The sequence below is a fragment of the Hypomesus transpacificus genome, chromosome 8 (assembly GCF_021917145.1).
Source record: "Hypomesus transpacificus isolate Combined female chromosome 8, fHypTra1, whole genome shotgun sequence".
NCBI lineage: Eukaryota > Metazoa > Chordata > Actinopteri > Osmeriformes > Osmeridae > Hypomesus > Hypomesus transpacificus.
Genome location: NC_061067.1, coordinates 9463178 through 9475896, shown reverse-complemented (window position 1 = coordinate 9475896; position 12719 = coordinate 9463178). Strand labels below are relative to the sequence as shown.

The 12719-nt window shown below is 49.8% G+C and overlaps 1 protein-coding gene across 1 annotated transcript in view; it reads left to right on the top strand.

Moving 5' to 3' along the window:
• cubn (cubilin (intrinsic factor-cobalamin receptor)) overlaps window positions 1–12707 on the top strand; it is a 35208-nt gene extending 22501 nt beyond the window's left edge. Inside the window, exons 47-67 of the mRNA XM_047024075.1 lie at window positions 25–165; window positions 296–480; window positions 997–1168; window positions 1383–1586; window positions 1682–1831; window positions 2078–2199; window positions 2570–2795; window positions 2887–3074; window positions 3769–3925; window positions 4469–4618; window positions 4991–5179; window positions 6264–6393; window positions 6619–6836; window positions 8185–8390; window positions 8854–9016; window positions 9143–9351; window positions 9546–9690; window positions 9810–9991; window positions 10307–10472; window positions 10737–10972; window positions 11218–12707. Of these exons, the coding sequence (XP_046880031.1) occupies window positions 25–165; window positions 296–480; window positions 997–1168; window positions 1383–1586; window positions 1682–1831; window positions 2078–2199; window positions 2570–2795; window positions 2887–3074; window positions 3769–3925; window positions 4469–4618; window positions 4991–5179; window positions 6264–6393; window positions 6619–6836; window positions 8185–8390; window positions 8854–9016; window positions 9143–9351; window positions 9546–9690; window positions 9810–9991; window positions 10307–10472; window positions 10737–10972; window positions 11218–11325 (3647 nt within the window). The 3' untranslated portion in view covers window positions 11326–12707. The remainder of the gene's footprint in view (window positions 1–24; window positions 166–295; window positions 481–996; window positions 1169–1382; window positions 1587–1681; window positions 1832–2077; window positions 2200–2569; window positions 2796–2886; window positions 3075–3768; window positions 3926–4468; window positions 4619–4990; window positions 5180–6263; window positions 6394–6618; window positions 6837–8184; window positions 8391–8853; window positions 9017–9142; window positions 9352–9545; window positions 9691–9809; window positions 9992–10306; window positions 10473–10736; window positions 10973–11217) is intronic.
• Window positions 12708–12719: the final 12 nt, after the last annotated feature.

Below are 12719 nucleotides of genomic sequence, written 5' to 3'. Positions count from 1 at the left end.
GCTAACCTGTTTGTTGTTGTGCAGGGCGATTTCTGGGTAAACACTGTGGCAGCAGCATGCCTGCTCCCATAGACACCAGTGACAGCTTTACCTATGTCAAGTTCGTAAGCGACAGCAGCACCAACGCACCAGGGTTCAGCCTCTCGTTCCATGCCAGTGTGGAAGGTAAGCGACCTGAACGACCACTGACAGATGCGCGATTTCTCATCGATGTTCCAACTCTGTGTTCCGCTTCTAACCCGTGCCCGTCTCCCTCCTCTCCGCCCTCCCTTCCCCCATCTCTGCCCGTCCGCAGTGTGTGGAGGGGTGCTGAACGCCCCCACGGGGACTATCTCGTCTCCCAACTACCCCAACCTGTACCCCCACAGTCGACTGTGCCACTGGGAGATCCGCGTGGCCCAGGGGCGCAGGGTCACCCTCACCATCAACGACCTGCGTCTGGAAGAAGGCAGCTCGTCCTGCAGCTACGACTACGTCGATGTGGGTCCCGCTCTCTGTCCTCTGGTCTGACCGGAGGTCATGAGTTAGAGTCATTCAAGCCTTTAAGAGTTTAGGTTCTCGATTACTTTCGAGGTGCTGGTCATTGTTTGATAGGTATTAAGGCCCGCTAACATGCTTATTAACCATAAGTAAGATTGGGAAGTAAGACTATGTAAGTGTTAATAAAATTGGTATGGTTCTGAGATGGGTTATAGTAAGATTTTAAGTTTAATAGGCAATAAGGCCCCTATGCTTATCAACATCAATTTGTGTTAATAAGTCCTTATCTCCTATTAACTAATGCTTATTAGAAGCACCTTTATCTATTTGATCTGCAGTGCGCCTTTCTTGCACTCAGAGCGCTAGATACGGAAACAGATCATCATTTGACTCATGTACACAGACATAGATTTGAACCTCGGGTAAATCGTGTTTCGGGTACAACTCCATGAGTCTTGGACACCTTCACCTCGGTGCAGTTTCGAACCCACACTCCTGCCCTTGCCTCTACCCCAGGTTTTCAACGGATTGGCAGCTGACGCTCCGCGCCTGCAGCGCTACTGTGGCACGGTGCCCGCCGGCACGCAGGTGTGGTCGTCTGGCAACACCATGTCCGTGGTGTTCCGTACCGACGCGTCCGTCTCCCACGGGGGCTTCACTGCGGACTACTCGTCCGACGAGGACGCAGGTAGGAGGAGGGAGCCCCGGAGTTAGGCCGGTCAGGGTTTCTAGTCGGGAAAGTGTGGTGCTGTAGTGTGTATTTATGTGCAGAACCAGGACTGTAAGTGTGTTTCTGTATGTTGTGTCACGTGTTGAAGGTTGATGTTTATGCTACTGTGCAGTGCCGAAACATGGGTTTAAGGATTGTGTTTTGTTTTCAAACTGTTTGTTTCTTCTTCTAGTGTGTGGTGGGATCCTGAATGATCCTGCTGGAGGGAACTTCACCTCTCCAGGCTACCTCACCTCCAACTACAGCAGCAACCTCAACTGTGAGTGGTTGATCCAGAACCCCATCCAGGTCAACTCCTCCATCGTGGTTCTGCTGGAGAACCTTCACCTGGAGGCCCACCAGAGCTGCCTGACAGACTACCTCGAGTTCCGCCTGGGTGAGTTTCTCAGAGCCTTTCTGTGCCAGGGTATTTGTAGGAGAGGAAGTGAGAGTTGAGGCGCGTTTGATTTCATCTCTCTGTTCCTCCCCCAGGTGGTTCCGATGGGGAGCTGCTAGCCAAGTTCTGCGGCAACACCCTGCCCCCTGTTCCCCTGGTAGTTTCCACCTCCGAACTCTGGGTCCACTTCCAGACAAACAACGCTGTGGAAGATTTAGGCTTCATGGCCATGTATCAGTTCTCTGGTGTGTCCCATGCTCCTTAAACTATACCTTCAACCGCTAATGGAGATACACTGACCACGACAACAAATTGACCTCAACAATGGCTGCTAATTGTCTTAGTTGCCAATTGTCAAGTGAATGCCAAACCAAGAGAAAAACTAAGATGAACGTTGCCATAACCTCCAGGGAACAAGGTTTTGGAAGAACATCCATTGTGCAGCATAGTTCTGCCTAACCCTCTTCCCCTCCTTCCTTCCCTCTCCCCAGGCTGTGGTGGCTGGCAGAGAGGGGAGGAAGGGGGAATCTCCAGCCCTGCGTACCCCAACAACTACCCCATGAACAGCCGCTGTGCTTGGCTCCTGGAGGCCCCCGAGGGCCACACCATCACTGTGAGTGGGACCACGACAGGCAATGTAGCAACCAGACTGGTCAGACTGTTGTTGGGTTATGCCAAAGTGTCGAAGCTCAGTTTAAACTTTGGAAAAGCTTGTATTTAACGCATGTGTTCCTACGTTACGGGCCTGGCGACCAGTGGCGTAGCCACAAGGGGGCCTGGAGGGGCCTAGGTCCCCCTTTTTACATGCCCCCCCCCCCTAGATTTCTGAATGCTTACCCCAAAAATGAAGGATTTGTCAATTTTTTTTGTTTTCAGTTGTTTTCGGCCTCCTTATTTTGAGATGACAATTCTGGCTAAGCTAATGCTGGCAACCCGTCTTTGCCTGCATTAACCCTTAAACGTCACTTTCTATGCTCCTCTAGTTGACCTTCACCTATTTCCACGTGGAGGCTCACAGCCAGTGTTCCTGGGACTCAGTCACCATCTTCAACGGCGCCTCCTCAGGATCTCCCATCATTGGCCAGTACTGTGGCATCACCTCACCAGGAACCATCAAGTCTGGGTCCAATAAGATGGTGGTGGTCTTCCTGGCTGACCACCTGGTTGCCCATGGAGGGTTCGCCGCTACCTGGTCATCTGACTCTTCAGGTGAGGATGGACCAATCGGTGACCAGCATGAGACGTTGTCCTTGAGTTGAAATGTTAGTGGACGTGACTCACTGCCTGTGTTTGACCCAAGGTTGTGGAGGGGTGATCCATGCTGACACAGGCGCCATCAAGTCCCCTAACTACCCTCTAAACTTCCCTGCCAACATTGAGTGCTCCTGGACGATTATTGCCCACGAGGGAAATCACCTGGAAATGAGTTTCAACAGCGACTTCCAGATTCCAGACAGCGGTGGGCAATGCCAGAGCAGCTATGTCAAGGTGCCCCAAAGAACGCCGTACCAAAACACCTTTTTATTTACATTTGTATTATTATATTTCCCTCTACTGTGCATAGAAAATACTGTAGCTACGAATGTAAAGGAATTATCCTCCCATTTGTTGACTAAGTTGTTTGTGGTTGTCTTTGTATGGAAGAGTTCATATTGGAGTAAGATGTGAGAGGGTTTGGGGAGTGATACCCTCTCTACAGGACCCTACATGTTTACGGCTGGTGGCAGTAAACACACGTATAGGAGCGGAACATGTTTAGTTTGCTGAGCCCAGCAGAAACACACACACTAACGCTCTCGGCTGGATTTACAGCGTGTGCAGGATTTTTAATCAGTGTTCGAGGGTGACACGTTTATTTACGAGACTGAATGAAAGCAAGGTCACTCTCTATTTCTCTCTCTCCCTCTCTCTCTCCCCCTCTCTCTCTCCCCCTCTCTCTGTCCCTCTCTCTCTGTCCCTCTCTCTGTCCCTCTTTATCTGTCCCTATTTCTCTGTCCCTCTCACTGTCCCTCTCTCTGTCCCTCTCTCTGTCCCTCTCTCTCTGTCCCTCTCTGTCCCTCTTTCTCTCCCTCTCTCCCCCCCCCTCTCCCCCTCTCTCCCCGTCTCTCTCTTCTCCCCCCCCTCTCTCTCTCCCTCTCTATGGTTGATGTCCTGTTTGTGATGCAGCCCATGTATCCTGCAGGTGTGGTCAGGCGACACAGAAGCCAACGAGGCCCTGCTGGCCACGGGCTGTGGCTCCACGGCCCCCGCCGCCATCATCGCCCCCTTCAACACCATCACCACCCGCTTCCAGTCCACAGGCTCCCCTGGCAAAGGCTTCTTGGCCTCCTTCGTCACACGTTAGTAACACACGTGGGATAGCCGGGGATGAGTCCACAACTTTCTCGTGAATGAATGGCACTTGACGTGAATGAAATGTTTCGAAAGTGTGTGTTAGGTGTATTATGAGGGGAATAGACGTTCATGCCTGGTGTTGTTTTGGAAAGACAAACTCATTTGGCTCAGTTGGTCACAGCAGAATCTGTAGACATTTGTGTTCCCCTGAGAGGGAAGTTTAGCACTATAGTGTCATCATCATCACCCTGATCATCATCACCCTGATCATCATCACCCTGATCATCATCATCCTGATCATCATCACCCTGATCATCATCACCCTGATCATCATCATCCTGATCATCATCACCCTGATCATCATCACCCTGATCATCATCACCCTGATCATCATCACCCTGATCATCATCATCCTAATCATCATCACCCTGATCATCATCACCCTGATCATCATCACCCTGATCATCATCATCCTAATCATCATCATCCTAATCATCATCACCCTGATCATCATCATCCTAATCATCATCATTGTTTCTCCAACTCAGGTTGTGGAGCCAACTTCACAGCCCCCACAGGCAAGGTGCTGTCACCCAACTACCCTGCCCAGTACCCCTACAGCTCCAACTGTGACTACTTGATCGACGCTGGGAACCAAACTGTGATCCTCCTCACCTTCAAGACCTTCCAGGTTGAAAGTAAGAGGAGGCGGGGCCTTGGGGTTTCCCCCTGTGATGTCATCGTTTCAGTACCTCCCTATTGGACGAGCCTCAGGCTTTCGTCTCATCGTTGTTGTTTCAATGCAGATTGCGTTGATTGGTCTTCAACCCTGTTCTCAGGGCTCACTGGGCTGGGTGTTTCTAGATGTTTCCTTGCTTCAACAAACGTGATTCAGATGAATGGGTAGCAGGCTTCTGCAGAGCTCGCTAGCAACCCATACATCTAAATCAAGTGTGTTGGACAAAGGAAACATCTAGAACATACCGGAAAGGACAGCGAGAACCAGAATTGAAGACCAATGCAGTGCACCCAGTGTGCTGCTTTTCACCCGTGTCGTTCTTCCCCCACAGTGCACAGCACCTGTGTCTACGACGGGGTGAAGGTGTACCAGGGCCGGTCTCCCACGGGCACCCCCCTCGCCAAGGTGTGCGGACACACCATCCCAGGCCCCTTCTCCACCTTCGGCCCCATGCTCGTCAACTTCTACTCCGACTCGGTCATCAACGACAACGGCTTCATGGCCGAGTACAGAGCCATACGTGAGTGCTTTGGCAACCAGTGCCGTGCGCGTTGTATCGGGTCAGGGGACTTGTGTACGATGTCTCTTCAAATGTCGGCCTCCATTCACACAGTTTCACGGTAGGATGGCTATGCTAGGGTCGGATTGACTTGATCATCGCGCTTTGCCAGCCGGATGTTTTTCATTCCACAGTGAGATGGGAGGGCTGGGGCTGTGAGGGGGGCTGTGGGTGTGGGTCTGGCTGGCTCCGGGGCCCCCTTGCCCCCTGGCATGAAGCCTCCATGACTGGGGGGGGGCTGTTTACCCCGCTGGGGGAATGTGCCATCCAGCCCTCCATTCAGCCCACTGTGGAGAATGTTAGGAATGGGGAGACACTGCGCTTTTGAACAATCAGAGGGGATTTGAAAGAGAGAGAATGAAGAATAGAAAGAGAGAAAATGAAAGATAGAGAGAGAGAGAGGAAGAGAGAGGGATGAGACGAGAGAAAGAGGTTGTGTATGAGTATGAGAACGAGAGATGGTCAGAAAGAAGGAATGAGAGATGGTGTCTGAGAATGAGAGTTAGAGAGATCCAGGTGCAACTCATGCTTTCTCCACACACACACACAAACACGCACTCACCACCAATCTCCCCTATATTCATGTGACTTTTCTCTGACGTGTCTGTCTGAACACTCAGACTCACAGGATTTTTAATCACTCTGGGATCGTTAAGCCCTGTGGTAACAAGGCAGCCATTATAGCCTGTTACAATGAAGAGGGAACCGCACTTCATTAGATGATAACTCAGACCTGGACCATGACTAATGACTTCACTGCCAGGGTCAGATTCACACAGACTGACTCTGTATTAAGACATGACTTAGTATATGAAGTATATTATGGTTTCACTCTGCCAGTTAGCTATGGCTTTTATCTAAAGCAACTGATGTAGAAGGGAACACACATAACATGAGCTGAACTTGAACAAGCCATTTATACATAGTTTTTGCAATAAACAAATGGTTTCGATGTTATGGTATATCTGACGGTCATGTATGAAAATGATACTATTTATTAACACGACCCTGAAATAATCCTAACAATATTTTCTCTCTTTGCTAGCATGTGGAGGGGTTTTCAACAGCACTGCAGGTACCGTTAGCAGCCCAGCTCTGTCTGTTGTGAACTACCACCACAACATCAACTGTACCTACCACATTGCTGTCAAAGACAACCGGATCATCGATCTCAAGTGAGTCCTCAGACAGACAGTCTGGCTGGCCTTGGTTTTCAATTCACAGCACAGCGACTCATACGAGCACTTAGGAGTGGAGATCAATCCATCTCTTTTTATTGTTCTTCCGATGGGACGTTTGAACAAACCGTCATCTTTGACAATGCGTCGTTTTCGGGACATAAGGTCCGTTCTACGAGACATCCGCTCTCCTTCTGACGAAACAATCCTTCCCCTCTGCAGATTCAACACCTTCCAGATTGAGGCGTCCTCCACCTGCCAGTTTGACTACGTGGCGGTCTACGACGGGCCCAACACCCTGGCCCCCCTGATGGGAAGGTTCTGTGGCAGCCAGCTGCCCCCGGACCTCCGCTCCTCCACCAATCAGCTGTTCATCGTCTTCAGGACCGACGCGTCCATCCACGGCCTGGGCTGGAGAGCCACCTATAGGGAGACTCTAGGTAGGTCGACTTCCGGGTAGGTCGGCATCGGTCACGTGTGGTCCGCTCTGAATCGTTTACATGAAAGCTGCTCGTGTAGTGTGCTAAAAGTTGAGGTTGAAAGAGAATCAAAGATGTCTAGTCACAGTGACTCAAGAACACTGATTATCTTGGAAACTACACTATGTGAGTGATTTTTTTTTCATGTTTTTTTTTCTGCCGGCAGTTGTCTTGCAGTGTCCTCTAGTCAAAGATTGGGAGTCTTTGAAATAAATACTGTGTATGGTTTTAGGATTCTCTTACATATACTGCTGTTCTGCAAGCCTAAACCCAACAATATATATGTCAAAGATGGGCATTCATGTTTTGTATCGCCATATTTGTTCAGACTTTAAATACCTCAGGCCACTAGAGTCCAATGGATTTCAGTCAGCTAGTTAGACAGGGCAGAGTTGTTCTTCTCTCTCCTATTTCAGGCTCTTGTTTTGCTTGTCTCAAATCATGTTTCGGGCTTACAAATGTCCACCCATGAGGTCATTCTTGGTGAGTGAGTCAGGGCCCTGAGCAGTGTTTGGTTAACCCTGGGGGTGGGGGGAGAGGGCTGTGTCGGGCCCAGGGACTGTCCTCTGCACAGAAGCTGCTTTTGTCCACGACAGAAGCTGCAGGCCAGACATATTAGTGTACCCAGACTGGGCTGAGAGGGAGAGGACGATGACGAGAAGAGCGGATGGGCGAGAGAGAAAGGATATAAGACAATGAAGCCTGAAGTTAAAAAGAAGGGGGTTCAACCACAGATTCCGTCACTGTCTCACCATAAGACACCCCCTCTGTGTGTGCCACATTAAAATCCTGCCCCCCTCCCTCTGTCACAATTAAATCATTCTCCAATTGTCCTTCTCCCCTATTGCCCGTGAATGGGGGACCAGACTTGTCTGTGGTGGATGTCCGAACTGAATGTGGGAGGGGGAAGATTTATTGGTTGCACACACATTCACTCTTCCATGGGAACATGTTGGACGGGTCACAGCCTCAACCGTATTTATATCCAGGATCGGTCTACAAATGCCTACATACACCAGCCATGTGGGAAGCCAACTCAGACAGCAGTATGGGGTGACAGCTGAGCTACATTACTTTGGAGGATGGAGAAAAAAAAGAAGGAAAAGCTATATGAAGTGTACCTAAGTCACCCCAGTGTATGACCTGTTACTGCCACCTGCTGGGCAGTACGAGAAGAACATCCAGGCAACGAAGAAATGTTTCGAGTGGAAATGATGTGGTGATATGCTTTGCTTGGTAGAAACCAACACTTAGCTGTATGTGTGTGTGTTCTGTGTGTGTGTGTGTGCTGTGTCTCTCTTTCCCCCAGGTGAGGCCCAGGGATGTGGAGGTTACCTCTCCATGCCCATGGGAATGTTTGGCTCTCCAGACATTAACATGGACGGTCGCTATGAACCTCTTCTGGACTGCATGTGGACCATCTCCTTGCCCGTCAACAAACAGGTCAACGTGACCTTCTCTCCCTTCGAGCTGGAGGGCTCCGCCACCACCAACTGTCGATACGACTCTGTCAGGGTAAACACTGGAGCCCCTGCTTGACCCTTGGTTCATTCATTGTTTTGTTTGTTTCGTCATTCATTCGTTTGAATCGGATAGGCAAAATTGGGAGCTACTACCATAACCCATTCCTATTCCTTTCTCGCTTTCCATCTCTTTCCCTCTTTTCTTTCCACCCCACACCCTCCCTCCCTTCCTCCCTCTCCCTCCCTCCCTCCCTCCCTCCCTCCCTCCCTCCCTCCCTCCCTCCCTCCCTCCCTCCCTCTCTCTCTCCCTCCCTCCCTCCCTCCCTCCCTCCCTCCCTCCCTCCCTCCCTCCCTCCCTCCCTCCCTCCCTCCCTCTCTCCCTCCCTCCCTCCCTCCCTCCCTCCCTCCCTCTCTCCCTCTCTCTCCCTCTCTCTCTCTCTCTCTCTCTCTCTCTCTCTCTCTCTCTCTCTCTCTCTCTCTCTCTCTCTCTCCACCCCGCTCTCCCCCGTAACCAGATCTATGATGGTGAAAACTCCAACTACCCGCTGGTTGGGAAGTTCTGTGGTAACGACGTCCCAGGTCCTTTTGTGTCGGCCGGTAACTTCCTGACCGTGCACTTTGTCTCAGACAGCGTGATCCAACTCAAGGGTTTCAACGCCACCTACAGGGCAGTCGACAGTAAGACAACCGTAATCACCCCTCCAGAGGCAACCTAAATATGAACACTGTGGAAAAGTTGTGTTATGTATGTAGCGCACAGTGCTCAGTTTGTGTGTGTGTGTGTGCCTTTCCCCATCCATCCAGGACTGTGCGGAGGCAACCTGAACGCCACGACAACGGCCCAGACCCTGACGTCGCCCCACCACCCCAATGCCTACCCGGACTTCACGTCCTGTCGGTGGGTTCTGGACGCGCCCCCCCAGGAGAGCGTTAAGATCGTGGTGCAGCAGTTGCACCTGCAGCCCAGCCAGAGCTGCAGCACCAACTACGTGGAGCTGACGGACTTGCCGTTGGTGAGAGTTCCCAGGGAGGAAGACGGGTGTAGGAACATGGGCAGATGAAAAATGAGGACAGATTCGCAAAAAAAATCCTCCATCCCAATTGATTACGAATTCATCATTTGTGCCTCGGGGGGCTTTCGTCCAGGCGAAACCGCCAATGCGGCGCTCACGCTCAGGAACTTCTGTCCCTGTTTCGTGTTTCACAGGGAGACTATGGGCAGTCGCACAAGTTCTGCGCGGCGGACACCCGCGTCCCTGACTTCTACAGCTACGGGAGGACCATGTTGGTCACCTTCAAGTCCGACGCCTTCGTCGCCGGCAACGGCATGAGCCTCACCTATCAGGTGGCAGGTAAAAAAAACAAAAAAAAACACGTCTTCACATGGCATAGCTCCTGCTTCTCTTTCACCCCAACCTCCCACTCTTGGATGACTCTGCGCTGGTCTGAGCTGTTGGTGCCTTCATCCCAGGTTGTAGTCGGACCTACGAGCAGGAGTACGGGTACCTGAAGAGCCCTGGCTGGCCGGAGGTCTACCCACACAACATGGACTGCACCATCATCCTCAAGGCTCCGCAGAACAACTCCATCTCCTTGTTCTTCAACAGCTTCGACGTGGAGAGTCACAGCGCCTGCAACTACGACTATCTGGAGGTGAGAAACCCGGGGTGGGCACGAAGCCAACACACACGCACTCAACTGTTTCCACGGTGGTGCAGACACATGCGCACACACAAACACTGAACTAGTTCCACAGAGGGGCACAAAGACACACACGCGCACAAAGTGAGATACTTCTAGAGTGGTGCCCAAAGACGCACACACCGGACTACTTCCTGAGTGGTGCACAAAGAACACACACACACACACTGAACTACTTCCACAGTTCGGCCACAAAGACATAAACACGGATGCCCCGTCTGTTGGTTGTGCACGCTCAGCACGCTCCCTACTCCCCGCTCTGCCCAGGTGCGTAACGGCAGCACAGCGGACGCCCCTCTGCTGGGGAAGTTCTGTGGGAGCACGATCCCCGACCCGGTCTTCCCCCGCGCCAACCAGCTGTACCTCCGCTTCAAGAGCGACTTCTCGGGCACCCGCGACGGCTTCGAGGCCACGTGGACCTCCTCGCCTCAAGGTCAGACACCCGTAGACTGGACTCACGGCCAGGCACGCTTTTTGGGGAAAGACACGGACGCATGGACAGTGTCTGGAAGTGTCGACTGGCCACACGCTGTATCTCTTTAGGCATGGGATCCATTCAGGAATCAAAGCCACAGACTCGGCGTTAGCAAGGATCACATTCAGCCTCGTGTTTTGACAAGGGGTTTCAAAATTTGATTGGATTGACTGCCCTTGGATGTCGTTGCAATGGGGATTCCTGTGTGTGTTGTCTTGCCAGGTTGTGGAGGCTTGCTGTACGGAGACCATGGGTCTGTGGCCAGTCCTAACTACCCTGGCACGTATGCCAACGGGACGCACTGTGAGTGGGGCATCCGGGCCCCCAGCGGACGTGTGGTAACCGTGATGTTTGCCCAGATCGCCATCGACGACCCGGGAGACTGCCAGAACAACTTCCTGAAGCTCTACGATGGCCATGACGCCAGCACTCCTCCTATTGGTCCATATTGTGGAGCCGTGAGTTTCTTAACGATGACCTAAAAAAAAAAAATCTAACATTTGGCGCTTTATATCTTTCTGGTTTGTCTTCATAGAGTAAGAGGATATGAAGACTCTGTTCTATATCTCTTCTCAAGACGGTTTTTAATTAGTCATATTGTTTCTGTGCTTCCTGTTGTCACGCTGCCCTGTGAATCATGGGATTACATCAGGGACCACACAGTCACTGTTTTAACCCCCCCCCCTTCTCTTTTTATTTCTAGGAGACAAACATTGCTCCTTTCACGGCGTCCTCTCATCACGTATACATCGTGTTCCAGGCCCAGTACGCTGTCCTGCCCTCAGGGTTCAGGCTTACGTGGAGCAGCTAGGAGGAACAGCACACACAGTTTACACCTTCTAGAATCGAGTGAAAACGAAACACATGAAGTGCCCATCTTTGCAGACCAATTACGTGTATATACTTGCAAATGATCTCAAATTGTACCTAAGAATGTACTTGAATCAAGTTGATTTTTTTGTAGATCATTTTCTAAAGAATTATTCTGTGTTTTTCCATGAGTTTGTGAAGAGGTGGCGTAATAAAAAAAAAAAGAAATCTACATTTGACTGAATGTGTGTCTGAGACATCATTTCCACAAAGGACAGCGGAGCATTAACATGCAAGGACTTTATTTGTTAACAGTTTGCAGTATTGTATAACAGTGGCAACTCTGTTGACTTTTCTCTGGGCTCTTTATGCTCATTTTAAATGATCGCAGCATAAACATAAACGTGTGCCTTCAAAACAAAAAAACAGTTCCCTTTTTACAATACTGAAAAAATACCTTGTTCTGATTTAAATACTTGGCTTACGCTTTGAAAATAAAAATATGCATTATATGAAATATAACCATTGCTTATTGGGTAATACTGTAGTACCAAATGCAAATATATGCAAATAATCTGTCTCTCTGTAACATCTTACGCATTTCATGCAAGAACAAAACAATATGGATGCCTGTGCATACAAAAAGGCTGTATAGACTGTATGAAAATAGAAAATATCAAACCAAGATGTGCACCAATTATGTTACAAATACCTTGCAATAGAAAAAGGTCAAAGGGAATGACCAGATAACAACAGTCCACCTGGAACAGCCAGGTACAGGACCAGAGTTCGTGCCCGATAACTGGCTACCGACACTTGCATCGACTCGGTTCAAAGCTGACCACCCCCTTTTCATACACGTCCCTGACCCAGGTATCAACTCATTCCAGTTCAATGGAGGGAAAATACATCTGCATCTAGATTATTGCATTAGTCATTTATGGTATGCAAGTTTATGCGTGAAAATCGCTACTGATGATGTGAACACAATGTCAACCCAACACTTGCTCTGCCTTCTCATCTTACAGAACCTAGACACTGTTGAATGTTACAGGTAGAAAAAATTGTCTTTCGCTCTCCAGGTGCCGACATATTTATTTCAGTGACATTTAGCTTCAAATGTTTATTGCCTTAATAATGAACTCAGTACTGTTAGTCAACGTTTATTTGGATAGTTCACCTGGTCTATGGATGGGTCTGTACATGAGTGTATGTAGAGGGCCATTAGACACTCACTACACTATTGCCATTCTGTTCATCGTTTCTTGACAGTTTGAGTGTTTGCAGTTGGTCAGGGGATTCTCCAAATTGCGGAAAATGTAATTATGATACCAAAATACGTTCTTACAAATAAAATGTGACATGAGGTCAAAAAAAAAAAAATCGATTTTTTTT